This window comes from Macaca fascicularis, chromosome 3 (assembly GCF_037993035.2).
Source record: "Macaca fascicularis isolate 582-1 chromosome 3, T2T-MFA8v1.1".
NCBI classification, from domain to species: domain Eukaryota; kingdom Metazoa; phylum Chordata; class Mammalia; order Primates; family Cercopithecidae; genus Macaca; species Macaca fascicularis.
Genome location: NC_088377.1, coordinates 115,511,603 through 115,532,888, shown reverse-complemented (window position 1 = coordinate 115,532,888; position 21,286 = coordinate 115,511,603). Strand labels below are relative to the sequence as shown.

The window sequence follows — 21,286 nt, the reverse complement described above, 5'->3', positions numbered from 1 at the left end:
AAATGGGATATAAAACAAGGAAAGGAAGAATTTTAAGATGCTTTGTGTACCAATAAGAGACCACTAGCAATGGTAACTTTGAGGACAGTGGTTCCCATGACTGGAAAGGCTAGAAGACAGATTTCATGGAGATTAAATAAAGAAAGAATGAGAGGATTCAAGTACAGAAAATTCTAACAGCTTTGAAATCTTTTCCATTAGAAAAGGCAGCAATGCATGTTTTTAGAGTGTTCAAACTGAGTACACACTTAAAAATATTGATTTTTTAAGAAATAAAAAAGAAAATTTGAATAATAAACCTAAGACAATATGTTTGTAACTTATGAAGAATAGGAAAACAATTGGAGATATAAAGAAGAAATTATTTCTAATATTCTCTAATCTCAGCTTATGTTAAAGTTAAGATATAACCAGTGAAATATTCACTATATGAAAAAAATAAGAGGAAGCCCCCACGAGGTCTGAAACAAAACCTACATATTTTTGTAAACGGTTAGCAAAAAAAAAGACACCTGATTTTTAAAAATGTACATGAATGTTTTAAAAATGAAGTAGTTATGATCTTCTTAAAACTGAGATTTCAATGTTTGAGTACTTCGTGTGTAAAATTTGAATCATCGTTAGACATTTTATTATACAAACCAAACACTTTTAAAAAGCTGTCTTTCATAATTGGGAAAATTTCAAATGTAAACATAATTTAACTAATAGCTGAAAATGATTACAGAAAATTTGTTCATTTAAAAGAAAGTACTTAATTGTATTTTTGAAAAGAAAGTCAGTTGTTTTTCTCATCATCCTGTGTGAGTGTGCGTGTGTGTGTGTGTGTGTGCCTGTGTGTGTGTGTGAGAGAGACAGAGAGAAAGAGAGAGCATTTAAGAGAATTGTTTAATCCCTGGGTTGAGGGTGGGGCACTTGGGGACCCAGTGGAGACAGTTATTTGCTTAACTGATTCAGAGCCTCCTACTTTTTTATTCTGACAAAAGTAAAAACTTTAGTCCTGTAACAGGAATACTCATTCTATGCTGGAAAACTCCAGCCCCATAAATATTTTGTACTACATTATCAAAAATAGCTATTATTGAAAATGTGTGATTCTAATTAACTTCCAGAAATTACACATATAACTGTAGAAGTACCATCTAACAACTGCATTCATTCCAAAAATTTTTTCAAGCTAGATTTGACAGTCATTCAAGCCAGGTGAAATTCCAAAGTGTCCCAGAAAAGACTAATTTATCTCTTCTTACTTAATTGTGAACACCATCAAGACTAGCATTTACATCAGTCTCTCTTATACCCCAACGTATGATTTAACTGAAACAGGAAGGCAACAATATGTTGGGAAGAACGGTAAGATGAATTTTTAGATGCATCAAGACCTAAATAAAACACAGCCTACTTGCACTTCCATCTAGTCACGTGGTCAAGGACAATTTGCTTAACTTTTTTGGTCTTAGAGTCTTTACTATATACTTAAATCACTGAAACTCATTGTTCATTTTTCTAACCCTTTTAAGCCCATAGATTTTATGGCTAAAATAAATTTACAATAAGCAAATCAGAAAACTCTTATTACACAGGGTTGTGGAGTAAAGGGAGAGCCAAGTTCTACCCAATCAGTATCCTATTCGCATTGCTTACTCCTAGCCATGGCGTCTGATTACCTTCCTGGGAACCTCTAGCAGTCCATGGAACACAGTTGAAAAACCATACCATGGTATCATCTCTTAGATTGTCATCAGCTCTAAAATTCTGGACTCTATGGGGACAAATCTGACCCTGAGACTATCTCTTTGCAAACAAGCTGAAATAAGAAGTTCCGTGATTATATGCTTACACTGAGTCTCAGGAAGCCCTTCTAGGGCAGGACTTTCAGAGAGCATGAGATACACAGTCTTCAATGTGGGTGAATGCTGGGATTTGTTTTCCAATTGTTACTCACTGTGATCTGACACCAAACACAATGCAGTCCTGTCAGGCCCTGGTAACATTTAACAGTTTTGTGGCACTTATCACACTTGGTTGGGCAGTTACCTTCAACCCAGTAATGGTGCATGACCTAGAACAGAATGACATCATTGTGGTAAGAGGACACACCACAGAATGGCCACTTTCAGAAAGCAAGCATGCACACAAACTTACATCAGCGTTCTTTTTGGACTTCACATAGGTCTTGATGCAAGAGGGCGGTGCTCGAGCCACACAGCGCTCATGGACTGTGTACTTGCAGACTGAAAGGAAACAGGTACACAAATTCAGAGCTAATCCTGGTCCTGGTTGTAATTTTATAGAGAAAGAATGACATTAACAGAACCTCATTTCATATCCACTGCTCCCTAATCAATCCAATCAGCCACATCAAGGAGAAGTCCAAGTCGACTGTTTTTACCATGGAATATAAAAGGCCAATTAGTACAGGAAATATTATGCATGTGAAAAACCAAGGCTCCTCTATCATGGCATAGCAGGAAATGCTTAATTAAATCAGTCCTCACTCAAATTTTTCACAATAATTCCCAGATGACAAAAATATTAAAGACAAATTGATGACTGCCAAATGGCTTGGTGTCATTTGCTAGAAGGAAGAGATCTATATTTTACAAAGTATAGGCATGAGAGCAGCTGGCAGGCATGGGAATAAAAGCCCATGAGTTTATGCTATTTTGTCTCTTATCTAAATCTTAAATGGCTGATTAGTCTATTTCCAGAGAATAGATTTCATCATACATGCCAGGCCTTCGGCCATCATGGCATCATTTGTCCAAAAGCAACAGCCTTTGCTGGGCGGCATATTGTATACATATGCAAAAATTTATGTTACTATGCAAATGTATACATACACATAAGCAAATATATGTATCTATGTATACATATAACATGTGTCAGAAAACCAAGACGTACATTTTGGTATCTTCAAGTTCTTTATGGTTTGAGTCTGAATATGATTTAGGGTCAACTACATGTATTCTTTTAATAAAATGTTGGTTCCAAATTAAGAGTTCTAAATGCATAAATATATAAAACAATACTTAAAAATAACTATATAGCCTCCTCAATAAAAACAAAAAACAAAAAACTAACCAATGCCTCAAATTAAAATGAAAAACACTAAATCCACATAATATTTATATGGTAAAACTCTTCCAAAATATTCATATCTGTGATTTTCTTTGGCAACGTTGAGGGAGAAAAGATGCTTTCTCTTGTCCTCTATATTAAAAATAATATTGAGTATTGCATTTACCACACTAATCAGTAAAAGCTTATGAGCAAAATTCTCATTCTTCATATATCACTCATCTTATTTGAGACCTATCATTTTGTTTTATGTGTTCTTATTAACAGACTCTACCACAAAAATTCCTTTTCTTAAATATAATAGAACTTTAAAAACAAAGTACTTCCTTTGTGTATGGAGAATGTTCTAATGTAACTAACATGTAACTAACCTTTCAAACGTAGCTGTCATAGACTATGTTACACATGGCAAATTTCAGGTAACTATCAAAATTTGTAAACAGTTCAGAAATCATATACATATGTGGCACTAAAACATGATATTAAATTTCAAATAATACAGCTGAGAGTAAGGAAATTCTCGAACATATTACCAAAGCTGCTAGCTAACGACAAACCAACAAGCAAACAAAAAACCTATAAGCCATGAATGGTATGGAAGCCAGGTAAGACATTAGATTTAATTAAATGCACAACAATGGAATGTGTCTAATGAACTTGACAGTTTCAGTAATTCTGTACAAGATGAAAAGGTTGGGGAGAGATAAATTGATGGATTAATGGAGATCTTAAATGAAGAGGTTATGATATCTACTCTTATCTATCAGGAATATTGTGGATTGTAGAATTTTCTCAGGTATATAGGCTGTAGATTTAAAATTGCTTAGGTGATTTTATAAACTAACTGTTATATACACTATAAGAACATTCTAATTGGTAGTACTGAGTTAACAGAATAAAGTGAAAATTGCAAAGATGAGTGAACTGAAATTTTTTAAATGGCCAGAACTCATTAATCATCAATGCTTTGCATTCCAACATCTAATAACCATATATGAAGATTTTCTTTATGCTAGCATTAAAAATAATAGGCTTGAGGTGTAAAATTAGTTTGTGTATCTTGTGATTTCCTAATTTCAGTGCAAATCTATTTTTAATCAATTAATGTAACTTACAAAAATACCCAAAGGAAGCAACTCATTATAAGATGTTCATGTGAATAAAGTGACTAACATGTGAGGAGAGGGGGATAAATATGAATAAGATGTAAGTATGAAAAACTAGTAGAAATCTTCAAAACAATCCCTGAAGAAATGGGAAACAAGAATAAATTAAACTACAGTGGAAAGAAAATTGCGGAAGACTTGGAAAATGTCCTTCATTTTTTTCCAAGGGTAGGTTTTTCCAAAACTGAAGAAATTAGAGTAACCTAAACATTCAAAAACACAGTACAGGAAAATGTAAATCACATGTACAGAGACAGTCTGGATCGGATTTTAGGTCTCCATCTACAAATAAGACTGTTCCACGAAATCAACCTTTCCTCACTGGAGGCGATGATGTCCAGGCAGAGCAAATGTACTCACAGGAACAGCAGAGGCCCTGCTTCCCCACACCAATCAGCATGTTCAGGCAAAGGTTGCAATAGGCAGGTTTGTTAAAGTGCTTCAGTCGCCACACGTGCTGTCCATCATCCTTCACGTTCTGCATGGGACGTAAGAGAAACAGATTTCACTTAATGAAATAAACAGTGAAAGATGTAAGTGCCAATAAAATTCAGAGCTGGACCGAAGCATGTGAAGACAATCTGTTACTTCATCCCTGACTTTCTCCAAGATCACCGCAGAGCCTTTAGAAAAACACATGTGCTCCAGTGAAATGAGATAGTGCTAACAAATCACCGATGCTATAGCAACCCACGAATTCTTGTCTAATATTAACAGCTCAACGGCACACCCCAAGCCATCGTCATGACCTGCCAAATGGATCAGGGACGTGATTGCCTCTCCTTTAAATACTTTATCCTCAGCACAATTCCATAAACAAATAAATAAATAGAAAGGCAAAATACCCTTCAGTGGAAGAGCCTGATAAGTAAAAACTTGCAAAGACGTCATTAACCCTTGCTTACTTAATATACAAAATTCATCATGGTGATCAGGTCTTGTAAGGTGGCAGAGGAATGGGATGGGATGGAAAACTAATACTAAAAGATAAGTTATTGGTGACATTCTAGGGCTTCCAGGAGTCCTTATACTGTATTCCAATTTATATTAATATATTGAGTATGCCAGAAATAGTATATTTTAAAAGGTAAACTTTTTAAAGGATTTAATGATGTTATCATTTTGTTTGCCCCCTCTTATAAAATATAAGTAGTTTTAATCTCACAGAAAGAAGGTAAAAATATTAAAACTGTATTAATATTATTATTTATAACAATCACTATAGTTATTTGCCACAATACAACCGTGGGTTTAAATTAATTCCCACTTTAGCAAAACATTTCATTTTTTTCTCTTCTGAGTAAAACTCTCTATATCATAATAGTTACTTGTGTAGGTGTTTAATCACAGCTGCATTGTTCAAGATTAAAATAAAATTAAATAATATGATGCTTAGGAATTTCTTGAACTCCTTACAAGAAGGTCAAGATATTAAAAGAAATTATTATATATCATTACTTTTGCTACCATCATTTTCTCCATTAACATGTATTTTTTGTAGTCTAATCACCAAATTAAATCAAACAGATGAACATTTATTGGTATTCTATTGAAAACATTATTTATCATAACTTTTCAGGTTAGCCAAATTGTCGTATTTCTCAGAACACATTCACCTAATAATTTTTGAGCACCTATTAAGTGCTTGGGCATTAACATTAGTCCTGTAGTAGTGAGACAGTATAAATATATTCAGATCATCTTGTTTCTCCTGATAATAAAATATTAATAATAATGCTCTTAACTACCTTTCCTATTCCCAGTCAAGGGATAAACCACTAAATTTGTAATACTAGAGAAAATCTACAGTAACTAATTCTTACATTAGAACCAGAAATGTCAAATTTGCATCATAACATGAAACATTAATGAAATGCTTCCTGGGCGATAATTCTCGGTGGGTCTCTTGAATTTCTTCATGTTTTGAAAGCAGAAGCACTGTCCTTTCTTTTTTTTCTTCTTAAGACTATATTTTCAAAGATGTTTGAGTAACAAACAGCCTAGCCTTGGACAATAGAGACATGTCTCCCTCCAGAGGTGAGGGCTGGTTTGCTTACTATACTTACAGTATAATAAAAATAATCTCTCTCGTAGGCAAAGGTTAAATGGGTTTGTTTCCTACACATTATAATTCATTTAGTTTTCCTAAGTCAGGGTTTCCAAAACTTGATGCTGTGTACAATCATTACTTGGGTCCCACTCTGTTGTTCCCATGGGATTTTGGAGGCAAGGTGAACTTAAACGTGAAGCTCCTGTTACTTCTTTGTTGTGAATAACAAAGTCCATTGTCTCTGACTCAGGAGTCTCATGTCCTCTGACAGCATCCATAAAACTGTGGCAAGCTAGCACATTAATTTCCAGTAGGGTAAATTTTATAAAATGTAAACCCTTTACAGTTCTTGACATTGCTCAGATTTACCTTTCTGACAAGGGGCTCACAAAGGTCTCAACAAATACAGCTACGCAGGTGTCATACAGAAAACTTCTGAAAACACAGGTGTTCCAATTTTCTTTCAAAACTTAAGAAATTTCTGAATCTCCTGTTTTGGTTTGGGTGAGTCATAGATTTCTAGTAGCATTATCATGTGAATAGAATACTTTATATATTTAACTTTGCTATATTTCACTATATTTTCAAAACTGTCTATATTTTAAAATTTATATCCCCTCAAATAACATTTAAACATCCTTATGTGGAAAGATTAAATATGGGGTTGTTAATTTTTTACAAACTAAATTAATATTTTAAAAATTAAAAGTAGTAGCTAAATGCTTAAAAACATTTTTAAGTAAAAAGGACAAAAATCGAATTTTCGTACGTATTACTGTTCTTGTAATCTTGTCATTTTATTTTTAAATGATTGTCCATTACATGTGAATAAGCTTCATCCTTTGAAGAGCACATATGGAGTAAGTTAGCTGGCATTTTCCTTATCAAAAAATAAACAAGTCTGAACGTGGGTGTTCTGTCAATCAGAACACTTATCCATGTTACAGGCTGCAACTGATGTACAAATCCATTACCCAGGCATAAAATGCTTTACCAAAAAAACAAATTAAATAGCTTTATAGCTCTTAGCTGGATACATTGCCAAAATATGCAAGGGATGAAATATGTATGTGACTTCTTTAAGAGAAGAAATTGAAACCAGGAACCAATTACTTCTCAGCAGTGCAAATTATACTCCAGCTCTCTATTTTCATGTCTTGTCTTGTTTATCTTGCTTAGAATGTAAACTTAATGGGGAGAGAAAGAATCTGTCCCTTAGATTCTATCAGCCAGTAGAACACATTCCTATTAGTACTTCCACTGCAAATATATATTTATTATCACAAAAGGGAATTTATTTTTTATAAAACAGAAATAAGCAGGGCATCCAGAAAGGCTTGATTCCTAGCCTACTGTGAAAATGTGGATAAGCCATTTCACCTTTCTTCCTATCTTCCTCTCTAATGAAAGGAAAGTACCCACTTCCCTTTTCCGGGCTGTGGTGTGAGGTTTCATTATACAATACCTGTGAAGTTAATTTGGTTTCTCAGAAGACTGGTGTTATATAAACAGCAAATATTATTACCCTCATTGGGTTGCGTTGTGTAACATCCCAATATTTCAGCCAAAAGAACTGAGAAAAATACCTAAAATTTCACTTTATTTCATTAAAATGTGCTCTTTTTTCATCATCAGACATAACACTGTATATTGTAATGAAGCTGTTCAGGTCTGTGTTTATGACAGAGAAATGCTTAATGAATCCTAGGCTACTCCATGCTGAGAAGGAACTTTACATTTTTCCCCAACTCTTAGTTTCCTAGAAGGCAAAGGGATGTTCCAAAGGAAATAATGCTGTTTAGAACTTTCAAAACCTATTTCATTATCCTACTGATTCTAAAGTTTTAGTTTTTCCATAAATACTTCCAAGATCACATAAAATGTTCAAGTGAACTAGGGCTACTATAAATAATTTTTGTTCAGAAGAACTCAAGGAGAAATTTCACTGATGTCCTAACCCACATGCTTCTCTCCCCACACCTAGTTATGTTTCAACTGACTTAACTTATATATATATATATATATATATATATATATATATATATATAAAATATATATGAGCTAATGTTACAAATAATTACTTCCAACTCATTAAATAACAAAGACTATTAAATTACCTTACTTTTTATTCAAGGTGTCCAAAAAAAAATTATGATAATGTGAAATAAGCTTCCCTTTTAGACAAAAAGATGAGCTCTATTAGGCCTGGGCAAAGAGAATGCAGAGAAAAGTTTTAAAATTCTGAGTGGAGCTGTCATCAACTGTTCATCTCCAGACCACACACTGTAAGGTCACCTGCCATTCCTGAGGCTCAAATGCAAAATCAACAGCAGGTTACACCACGTAGTCATTTAAAAAATGACACAATCTGGAATCTCAGTAATTTTTGCATTCATCTAGTTTTGTAACGGCTTTCTACATTGAGCAAAGTATAGACAGCAGAACAAACGCTCTTAACCAAATTAAAAACTTTTAAAAATTGATGTGCTGGACATCAGCTTCCAAAATATAATTTAATCTACCAAGAGTATGTTGTCTTCAATTCTCCATCACTCAGGAATTTCATCAGAGAAAACTTCGCATATTACTTTACTGAGAGTCAAGCAAAAAATGTGTCCTAAACCATCTCAATCAAAGGCAAAGTTTAAATGACCTATAAGAATTGAAGACCAGGATTTTTTTCACACATATAGTGAGACCGAAATATAAACCATCCAGAAACCATGCAGGCTAGATGTGGATGCAACAATCCACAACAACAAGTTAAGGTATCGCTATTTCAAGCTAAGCCACTGCTTAAACGTACATTTCTCTTTTCCCTATAATATAAATTCAGGAATTTTCCTTGAAAAAAATTAAATGATGATCCAAAAGTAGAGATTTCAGAAATTGAAGCATTATTAATTATCTCGTTCATGCAGGAAAAGGAATGTTTGAACTGAAAGAGTATTAGGAAACACTAACTTCTCTTCTTGACTAACTTTTCATTTTTCCAGAAAGAGCAACTGCCTGGCACAAAATGACCTAGTTAGTTAATAACAGAGCCAGGGTCTGTTATTTGATCAATTTGATGATGTTCACTGCTCCTATGCTTTCTGTCTGTTTGTCCTCATGTCTTGCTGTGGCTGTCTGATTTTGCCAAATAAAAGGTATTAAACTCCTTTCTTCCAAATTATTTAAAATAAATTAAAAACTTTTTCTGTTTTTTAATCTGACAAATTGGTGATAGAATAGGTCAGTGGTTGGCAAACTATGACACTGAGTCAAACCTGTCCAGCAACCTATTTTTGCACATGCAGTTTTATTAAAACAACTTTTCTGGTTCATTTACATAATTTCTGTGATTGCATTTGTGCCAAAACAGCAGAGTTAAGCCGTTGTGGCAGAAACCTTATGGCCCCACAGCCAAAATTATTTAATATCTCTCCTTCTGCAGACAGTTTCCAATCACTGGAACAGAATCTACCTCTAGATAAAGTGTTTAATTACATGGGATATTTTAAAAAAAAAAAAATTCTCCAGTGAGATGAATTCTGAAGGAAGAATGAATAAGTCTCACATATAAATTTTTATTGTGGTAGTCAGAATCACGAAGCCATCCAAATTCTCAATTTTCCTTCAAATGTAAGAGACACTAACACTCTATACCACTTCTGACCGTTTCGTCTTGTATTTTGTAAAGTTTGTAGAGCCTCTTCTAAGAGAAAAGAAATGGATCTTACTCTCTACTATTTGGCGTAGAATCTGGTCCCCATCAACTCCATTTCTGATTTTGGTACCAAAACAGATATTCTTTAAAAAAAAAAAAAAAAAAAAAAAAAAAAAAAAAGACTAGCTTTTAAACTACTGTTGATAAAGAAAAATAAATTGCTCTGAAATCGTAACTGTTGTGCCTTACATTAGAAGTGAAGATTACTCTCCCAGGACTACTTCCTTTTCTGTGTAATTTGGCTAGGACACCACAGTCACTTTCAAATACACTGTGGTATTTTATATGCACTATCAATTAGAACCTACTCCCCGAGCTCATAATTGGCAATAGACAATAACATATAGGACAACCTAACAAGACAAGCTTTACAATAAGTGGCCAACTTCAAACTGCAGTATCTAGATTTTCAATTAAATAAGCAAAGGTGAAGGGATAGATTCATGAATCAAATTCTCTCCAGGTAATAACGTAACACATTAACTGCCTACAGAAAGGAAATATATCTCAATTACTAAAAAAGGCTCTCATCACTCAGCTGTCTCCGTGTCATTCCCGCTTTTTAAAACAATTACCATGCCTTAGAGTTAAACAGCTCTTTCTAACAAATAGATGCTGTATTTTGTGATCATTACACATGATTATATGGCTTATACATTTTATTAAAAGACAGTTTAAAATGTGGGTGGCTTTTTTCACAAAAATGAAAGAAAAGGGAAATTTCTTCTTTTAAAGTTGTTCTTTACAGAGATAGGGCGGGGGCGGAATCTAATCTCAGATGTAAGGTGCTCTCTTAAGGTTAAACAATGTGGCTCTGCCATCTAGCGGCCATCACTGGAAACACAACTCTGGAACCCAGCTCTGTTGCTATCATAAAACTCTAAATAGATTTCTCTTATTTAGCTCCAAACACTCCCTTTTAACTAAAAACATAAAAAATAAATTTACAAATACTGTTAGAAAGTAAATTATGTATAATTAATAAAGTGCACATTAAATGCATAGAATTGCCTTACAATTGAAATAATACTACACTGGAAGCTAATGAGGTAAGATTTGTGGACTCTATTACCTGTGCTAATTTTTATAACTTCACAAATATCTACATTGATAAATTAAATAAAAAACAAGGTATCAGCAATAGTTTCCAAAGAAAAACATCATTTCAAAAAATCTCTTGTGATATTTAAAATATAGCCATCTGACTGTCCCTTTCTGCACTTTTCTATCCCACCCTCGACTACCAGATGATATACTTGCTCATTCCTGCATGTCCCCTCCTCTCATCTTAAAATTTCCCTAAATGCTTAGAATATACAAAGTTTAGCATTACAAACATAAAACGTCCTTGTAGGGAACCATTATTATTAGAATTTCCAGACTAAAGTTATCTGAACACAATTTTTCAGGATAAAGTATACATTAAACCTTAAAATGTCAACATTTTGTCAGTTTTTCTTTTGTTTTCTCCCAGCAGTCTGATTTACATAATGCTTTTTTGTCATAAGGTACATGAACAATTAAATAAATACTTATAATATAGAGATAAATATGATATCAAATATCATTTTAAAAAGATAGTTATGTGTAGTATAAGAACTTCAGGTACCAGGAAATACTGTTTCACAAAATTTTTAAGTGTAGAAATATATACTTATTAACAATAATACATATATATATATTATCTTTGGTTTAAATAAATTAGTTTAAGGGTAATATTCCATATGTCACCTATTAGTATTTTATTGTTTTCCACCCTCTGGCCATGTCTCAGATCCCATGGGCCTCATGAAAAGTAAGATTCAACTGAGTTTAGAAGAATTTGAAGACCCAGGTAAAAAAGAAAACAAATGGTAATCTCTTAAAGCCCATTATTTATTCCTAAAATGATATATATTCCTTAACCCTTAGCTCATTTGTATATTCCTAAAGCCCATTTATATATTCCTAAACCCATTCGTGCCAACATATTTTTATATACACTCATATGTTTCGCAAACACAGACAGTAAGATATCTTGAGAAATGACTTTTAAAAATTTGGTGTCTTGAATAATTATGATATAGTCTTGAATCTGTAAAATTGTTTCAGTTGGTAACAAGAAGTATGAAAAGTTTTGGGTTTGGCAGCAAAGTGGTGAATACTATAGTCTTACACCTTAAAACTCTAAATATTACAATGTCATTGTGCTTTCCACCCCTAATGTTCTTTGAAATTAAGCAGACATGTTATTGTACACATATTATATCTAATTATTATATAATTATTAATGCTGAATTTAAAAATCTAGCATCCACTATAGATGTCATCAGATTTTTAAACTAACAATAACTAAAATCTGCTTCAAGGCTGGGTCAGCAAGATTTGCTTTCAACGTCATTATTATATTACATTCTCATCTTAGGTTGATTTATTTTATTCCTTCATAATGGTATTTAATTGCAACTAGGGGAACTACTCTAAGAAAACTTTTGACAGGCATGGAATGACAACCTGGCTGCTGCTGATTCAAGAAAAACTTACGATTATATAGGTTGGTGTTTATATAGGTTCTGCCACTACTTTTAATGGCAGAAACCGTAATGACTTCTGCACCACTATTCTTTAAACCACTGCAGATATTTAACTGTCTCCTCCAAGTACCAGTTATCAATAAAATAGATTACCTTTATAGGTAGGAGGAACATTGAAATAATGAAGCACCACACAAGAACTGCAAAATACAATAATATTGGAGAGTCTCTTGTTTTAGATAATATAAGGAGGTCAGTAACTTAAAAACACTAGATTGCCCTTTAAATAGAGGAAAACAAAAGAGAGAGAATATATTTTCGATCCTAAAGTAATACCTAAAGTGCATCAATATGTGTGTGGCAAGTTTCCTACACAAGGAGTTACTGTCAAATTGCACTGTGGCATACTTATTAAAAGTTCCAGGCACTCACTACATGCTTCATGGTAGAAAATGATCAGATCAATTTGTAATCAAAATGTGTAATAGAGATCCCACTGACTCACCACCAGGCCACCCTCCTCTGTGGAAATACTTACATTTTCTAAGCCCAGGAGCACAAGAAGTGGAATTGTTGTCATTCCTCCTTGAATCCATTCCTCCAGAGACACGGTTCCGTCATGATCATAGTCAATTTCTTCCATCATTTCATGGAGGATCTGGAGTAGAGGAGATAAGGGAAAATGTGTGGTCAATCAATAAAATAAATTTCATAGGCTACCACATATGCAATTGTGACTAACAGCTAAGTGCAGAGTTGGGATAACTGCCTTGGTAACTCAGTACAACATTAATTCTATTACTGATGAAGTAGTGACTTTGTTAGCATGTCTAAACCTGGCCACTTACACTGATCACGTTTTAGAAATAAGTGCTTAACTTTTCAACATTTTTCCAATGAACAGCACAGCTAAAACAAGAAGAATCTTTAATAAGTGTGAAAGTAGTCTTTAATTACTTTCTCCAGATTATTTTTCAGATTCATATATATGCCAGAAAATGTCTGAACAAATTAACTTCATGGCAAAGAGCTCATATAATTCTTTGCTAAGTAGTAAGGGGCAAGGGAATTTAGTTGCTTTTTAATTGCCTATCAGAATTTAATAGAGTCAAGAAGTTAAAGGATCAAATCATGTTTAATTAAACTTCGTTTCTAAAGATGACTTGCACGTAATGTCTTAAAATGTTCTCCGCAGTGTTTGTTTGCAATACATTTACCTCTCTGTGATATGGTGGCAGTATCAGTACTTATCCAGAAGGGCTGTTGTGAGGATTAAATAAGCTAATGTATTATAAGCAGACCAGCCCCTGGCATATAGAGTCAGTGTCATATAGTGTTGTTTGTGTTATTATTAATGGAAATTATATATAAGTTCCAAACATACTACCCTTGGTTGCTGGGAAAGCAAAGTGCTTCCCATCTAATGGCATCAAGATGGCAAACATGGTAAGAATTCTAATGAAGAAAGGAACTCACTGTCTTTATATAATACAAAAATGTTAATCAATTTGGAAAAAAGAGAAATGCAGAGAGCATTGGAACAGAGATTGGAAAAGATGCAATGCATGAAATATTTAATTTGTTGGTAGAAGTATTGTCTGCCTAGACACTCTTGTGCTTGGTGTCTTCACCCAGGAAGTATTGTATTTGAAAATTAGATTATTTTTCTCCCCCGATTCTCAAGAGCTTGCTGATGAATTAGTAGAAACAATCATAAGAGAAATAAAACAATCATAAGAGAATCATAAGAGAAGTAAAACAATAACATTTGTTTCAGATGGGTGATGCTTTCCTTTTTGTACCTAATAAATCTCACGTTAAAGCCATCCTCTGTGTCTCAAATCCCATGGGCCTCATAAAAAAATAAGATTGAACTGAGTGTAGAGCCTGAGTTAATTTGATAAAAACTTCTAGGGACACTCCAGTCTTCCCTACTACTACAATCAACCTCAAATGTACATTTCTCTCTCTTTCTCGCTCTCTCTCTCTCTTTTTTTTTTTTTTTAATTTTCTTTTTGAGACGGAGTCTCGCTCTGTAGCCCAGGCTGGAGTGCAGTGGCGCAATCTCGGCTCACTGCAACCTCTGTCTCCTGGGTTCACGCCATTCTCCTGCCTCAGCCTCCCAAGTAGCTAGGACTACAGGTGACCACCACCATGCCTGGCTAATTTTGTGTGTGTGTGTGTGTGTGTGTATGTGTGTGTTTAGTAGAGACAGGGTTTCACCGTGTTAGCCAGGATGGTCTCGATCTCCTGACCTCGTGATCCACCTGCTTCGGCCTCCCAAAGTGCTGGGATTACAGGCATGAGCCACTAAGCCCGGCCCATTTCTCTTTATTTATATATGCAAATGATCAGAAGCCTGCTGATGTGTACATTTGTTTACAATGAGAGCTATTATTGAAGCCTTAGGCAAGATGATGAGGCAGTTCCCATGACAGCAGACATAATGTAAAACTTTCTACCATTTCAGCTCCCTGGAATAGTAGCAGATTTATCAGTAACACACATGTCAAATAATGCTATAGTTTATTGCTTGTATTCTCCAGTCAATAGTCTGACAAATACAGTAGGTATTTGCTGTAGAAAGACTACTCAGCTACCAGCTCTCCCCTTCTTCCTAGCATCTTGATCTCCTTTTTCTCAAAGCTACAAACACCCTCCCACACACGCACATACCAAAAATACTTTTGATGAGAAGTGGTAGTGCTCGCTGTTTAGAAACCTGAATGGAAAAACAAATCCCCCTCCCACTCTCCCTCTAGTAACAAGTTGGCTTGATTGATAGATGACTCATCTGCACAGGTAGCAAGGTAAGTAGGAGAGGAGAAAGCTGTTGTCGATTAAAAGGGCAACAGAACTAATCAGAAATTCCTGGCTTACAGTGAAAATATTAAAGTGAGTCAAACAATAAATTAAATGCATGTTACCATATACTTTATTATTCCACATACAAATGGCAACCTGTTAATGACATCTGCCACTCACTATAAGCACAGCATATGCATTTCCCAATAGTTGATTTAAAACTGGAAAAATTCTAATCCCAGTAAGACAGGAAAATGCTATCAGAGTTCTTGCAGCATATAATCATGCCATTATCCTGTTGTTTACTTCATAAATGTGAACAGAGGTTAAATATACACTTCTTGAATTTGCATAAAATGTAAATGATTTAAATAAAATGTATTTGCATTTGCTTTATTCATAGATATTTTGCTAAAGGTTTAAAAAATAATATAAACTCAATATCTCTTATGAACTTTCCCCAGAATACTTTTGTGGCCAAAACTATGGTTTCAAATCAAGAATATTTTAATATGCATTTGAATAATGTTGAAATTTTGAAATTTATTCAAAATAAGAATTCTATGCTCTTATAAGCATTTTTAGATACTCTTTCTCAAAACAATTTAATTAAAAATTCCTGATTCAAACTAGCTAAAGAGCTTTGGGCAAATAATTTTAACATATTTGTGTCTTAATTTACTCCTCTGCAAAATGAAAAAAAATAGTGTATCTACCTCAGAGAGTTGAAAGCATTATATAACACATATATATGCAAGGTAACACAATGCACTGTGCATGGAAAACTACCACCTTCTTTTATGGCATGGCATGACCTTGGCAGTGTCTATCAGGATCTTCTGCTTATCCACATGTATGTAAGACCACCATTTAAAATAACTTCCATGAGGAAGAAAGCAAAAGTTACTGTTCAGAGCTTCAGAACTCCACATATACCTTGTTATCTGATTCAGAATCCACTTTGTCTTGTGATTAGAAATAGTAACTTAGTTATCAAAAGACAAAGTCAAGTGACAGGAATATATTAGGGTCCCAGAAAAGACAAAGAAAGACAGAAAGAAAGACAGGAAGAGAGGAAGGAAGGGAGGGAGGAAGGGGGTGAAGAAGGGAGGGAGGCAGGGAGGGAGGGAGGCAGGGAGGGAGGGAGGGAGGGAGGGAGGGAGGAAGGAAGGAAGGAAGGAAGGAAGGAAGGAAGGAAGGAAGGAAGGAAGGAAGGAGAGAGAGAGAGAAAGAAAGAAAGAGAAAGAGAGAGAGAAAGAAAGAAAGAAAGAGAAAGAGAAAGAAAGAAAGAAAGAAAGAAAGAAAGAAAGAAAGAAAGAAAGAAAGAAAGAAAGAAAGAAAGAAAGAAAGAAAGAAAGAAAGAAAGAAAGAAAGAAAGAAAGAAACAAAGAAAGAAAGGAAGGGAAAGAAGGGAGGGAGGGAGGGACGGAAAGAAGGAAGGAAAGAAGGAAGGAAGGAAGGAAGGAAGGAAGGAAGGAAGGAAGGAAGGAAGGAAGGAAGGAAGGAAGGAAAAGAGGAAGGGGAAGGAAAGGAGAGTGGCCCTCCAGAATTTAGCCAATAGTGAAATCATTCATATACCTACTGGATTAAGTTCAGTGACATCCCACTCAAGGTATTCTGCAACATGCATCATCTGACTGATGATATTTTCTAGCTCCTGGAAGAGAAAGAGAGATAAAAAATATGACTACAAGATCTTAGTGAGTTTTAAATCTTTCACTTGCAGGAATTGTTTCATTCAATGTGTAACTTAAAAAGTTAAATGAGTTCCATGGGAATATATATATGTACATAATAATTTTTAAAGGTCTAATTAACTATATAAAGAAAAGAGAATCCTAAATATAAATTTATCTTGTACATTGTCTAGAAATGTTCACCAGGAGAGGGCACAACTGTACAAAAAATACATTTTCTTCTACTAAAAGAGAGTGTCTGAAGAAAGCAGGAGCAGATATATATTGTCACATGTGATTTTTAAGACACTGAATTCCCTGAACCTTTGGCTTGAAAACAGAAGTGAAAGGGTGGAAAAATCATTTGAGGACAAGTGAGAAGTCTATTTTTATCTTGATACACTGAGAATGTATATTGACTGTTCTAGTCATGTATCGAATAATTTGCTTTTGATAGAAGAGTGTTCGGGGTCAAGGCTTGCAGGGCAAGTATATGTAGCATTTATTTTGTGAGAGAATGAAATTTTAGTTTGAATTTCCATATTATTCTGCTCAATTATCAACTCTTTGAAGAATTGCAAGTTAATACACACGACCTGGCTAAATTAATTAAAACATTTTCCTACCTATTTATCGAATGTTTTAATTTTTATCTATCTACAGAAAAGATGAAACATGGCTTTGTGAAATGCTTGTAATTCTACGTGAAAACATGACGTAATTTGAAAAGTGGTGTATGATTTAAAATGTAAGAAGTATTAAAGAATGAAGCTTGAAAGTACAGTAGTGAAAGATTATTCTACTCAAATCTCTAATCTAATATATGTAGTCGATGTTCATGGAATAGAGAAGAAATACGATAAGACAGATTCTCTTTTGGGGAGCTGTGGTTCCCTCCGAGGAACTAATGAAAGCTGTATTCCCTCTCTCCAGAAAAAAAAAATATATATAATTATGAATATGTTACTTAAGTAAGACAGGCTGCCCCAGAAGTAATACAAATATAAATGTATTTATTACAGATTAACAAATTTTAAAACATAAATCCCTTTGAATTATAGGTTAAAAGTGTGCATGTGTGTGCACACATGCATGACTAATCTCTCACCTACTCCATCTTTGCTTACATATGCATTAATGGTTTGGAAGTGTTAAAGTTTCTGGGTATCTTTTAAGAACAGAAACTATTTTTTGTGGACTGTTATGTAGGCATGTGATATTAGGTATGCCAGCCCACCTAAGACTCAGTTTTCTCATTGGCAAAATAGCTACTCTAACTTTACCTCCTTCATAGTATTGCTGCAAAGATTAAACATGTTATTATACAAAATGCATTTATTTTGTTGTTTGCCATATAGCAAATGATCGACAAATCTTAACTATTATTATTAGAAATAGTGACAAATTTCAAATTATCATTTTCTTTCTGTTTTGCCCCCAGTAGGTAAACTGCCACACCTTAACGTTATCAAGACACATGATGTCAGAAGGTACAATTTAAACCTGACAGTGAAGGAAAAATATTGGAGCAGTAGGTATTGTGGAGAAAACCCTAGAAATGAAATCCAGACCTTTAATTACAAAAAGTAGAGACTTGTTTAACCAAAACTAAATATATTTATCTCCAACTCATTGTTTAATATTGGGACTATAGTTCTAAATATTGCTAGTAATCTGCTGTATATGCTAACAAAAAAATGGCCAGAGACCAAAAAAAAGGACTATTTGACTAAATTTTCAAATCAACTGCCAACCCGTGGCTGAAGCCTAGTAAAGAATCATCATTTTAACTTAATTTAAAAAGAAACATTAAATAAAACAACTCTCCATTAAAATATAATTTCCATTAGTGTAGTCACAAGTGCTATAATAACATATTAAAGTATCTAAAAGAAATTAAAAGTTTTAGTCATGAAATGGCACCATAAAATGAGCAAATTTATTATGTAGCTTGGTATTTCCACTGGGAAACTGAAGGCCATTAGGCACTAAAAAATAATAGCATTTGAAAAAAAATTTTTTTTTTTTTTGAGATGAACTCTTGCTGTTTTGACCAGGCTGGAGTGCAATGGCACGATCTCGGCTCACTGCAACCTCCGCCTCCCAAGTTCAAGTGATTCTCCTGCCTCAGCCTCCCGAGTAGCTGGGATTACAGGTGCCCACTACCACGCCTGGCCAATTGTTGGATTTTTAGTAGAGATGGGGTTTCACCATGTTGGCCCGGCTGGTCTCAAACTCCTGACCTCAGGTGATCCGCCCACCTTGGCATCCCAAAATGCTGGGATTACAGGCATGAGCCACCATGCCCGGCCAGTATTTGAAAAATTACTGAGACTTAAACATAATAAATCCCACAGTAACAGCATCAATCAGAGTGATGGTCATTTCCTAGAGTAGGAGTTATATATTTTAATCTCTCTCTGGAGAAGCTAATATACCATTATCCTACTCAAAGTTACATAAATAGGCTTCCAACCTCATTGCTTTGCTTTTAAAAGTCTATTTTAGCTGCCATAGGGTGGTCTATCAGATGATGAGAAAACCTCACTCATTTTCAGAGATCATGTCTATTTCAGTCATTATTAAATATATCAAAACATTTGTTTTTTACTAATATTAAATATATTAAAAATGGTACACTTCAAAATTTCCATAATGACACTTATTCTATTAATATTTGTATATTTCCTTGATAGAACAAGAAATAATATAATATGCAAAATATGTTACCAAACATAAGGTAGATTATTGGACAGAACCTGAGATGGACTTTCATGCATGGTACTGATCTGTGCACTAGGACGAAAAAGTACTTTCTATTTCTCTGAAAGCTAGGAATGATTTCCATATATTACAAATAAACGTTTAATTTTTCCTTTCAGTTAAGCATGTAAAGATGGTATTTTCTTATTTTTTATCACTGTAAGAATGTAAATTGAATATTAAATCGGATGAGATATTTAAAAAGCAAAGTTTGTGAAAGCAATCTGTAAATATATTTGTCTATTTCAGCAGCATATAGAACTAAAGATACCATGTAAAACTGGGAAAATAATGAGATAATTAAATTGACTTTACAAATCCTTAAAATTCTACTTATAGTCTCAAGTTTCCTTAATGCCAAATGTTATGAATAGTTTTTCCTTCATTCTAGATCAATGGTTTCAACTTAATCTTATGTTTTATTCAGACAAGGCTGGGGTCTTTCTTTTTTTACCTAACTTCAGTGCAGGAAAAAAAACTTAAAAAGTCGTGTAGTGGTAGCAAAACTATTCAGTAGAACAACTGTAATCCCAGCAGTTTCCTCAGATCACTCTCTTTCAAAACGTCAAAAGATAAAAATGCCATATGAGTGGATGTAAATTACATTAAGTGTGACTTCCGTGGTAATAACTATACATTTATTCATTGCATTTTTCAGAAGAAACTCTTTGAAGTTTTCACAGAAAATTTGAAGCAAAAAATTACCGAGCTGTCCAGGAAGCCATTCCCATCCGTGTCATAAAGGCGAAACATAACTAGAATAAAAGAGGTGTTGAAAACAAGATTATAGGCAAATAAGATCAATGTTAGTTTAAAGTATATTCATTAACATTTAGTTTGTGTTGAAAACAAATACTAAATTTCTACCCTGCTCCAAACAATTAATTTGTGGGATTATTTCTCAAACTTAATTGAAAATGAATTAATTAGTTAATAGAAATACTGGATAGCACATATAAAGTCTATTAAATTTTGTTTGTTTCTAGAAGACACTAAAAAGTACTATTATTTGTTTAAACTCTTTATTACAAGATCATTAAATCTCAACTCAAAAATAAAAGGGAAGAAGTTGAAATATTCAAAGCCTGGATATTAAAGAGCAGAGTGCATAAGGAAAAACAACTAATGTGAAATTTTCAAAATCAAGTATAATTTGAAATCAACCATTCACTATTACAAGAGCTTGGTCAAAAACGATTTTCTTTAACTGTGAAATGAGAATAATCATTCTACCATAACACACATTTACCGTGAAAGTTAAGGGAGGCTATAGATATAAAAGTGAACTGAAGGCCATAGATCATGATACAAATAGATGCCATTGTTAGGATTGATCCCCAAGCAGTTTGAGCGAAGGAGGAGGAGTGCAAAATAACGGATTCTTTCTGATGGAAGAAGCCAGCACAGAAAAATTGCATTATGATCCTGGCTTTCATAGTTTATTTGTTTAAATCTGAGGTGGAGCTTCAGAGGGTAACTGATCTTTGAACTAATCAAGTAAGGAAAAGGAGAACATTGGCTCT

At 33.9% G+C, this 21,286-nt stretch overlaps 1 protein-coding gene across 26 annotated transcripts in view; it reads right to left on the bottom strand.

Moving 5' to 3' along the window:
- Positions 1–21,286, bottom strand: part of DGKB (diacylglycerol kinase beta) — a 764,643-nt gene that overhangs the window by 534,356 nt on the left and 209,001 nt on the right. For all 26 annotated transcript variants that reach the window (XM_005550071.5, XM_065542255.2, XM_065542256.2 and 23 more), the window contains 6 exons: positions 20,469–20,518; positions 16,907–16,981; positions 13,058–13,177; positions 4,608–4,725; positions 2,146–2,234; positions 1,946–2,062 (listed from right to left, as the gene is read on the bottom strand). In XM_005550071.5, coding sequence (XP_005550128.1) covers positions 1,946–2,062; positions 2,146–2,234; positions 4,608–4,725; positions 13,058–13,177; positions 16,907–16,981; positions 20,469–20,518 — 569 coding nt within the window. The remainder of the gene's footprint in view (positions 1–1,945; positions 2,063–2,145; positions 2,235–4,607; positions 4,726–13,057; positions 13,178–16,906; positions 16,982–20,468; positions 20,519–21,286) is intronic.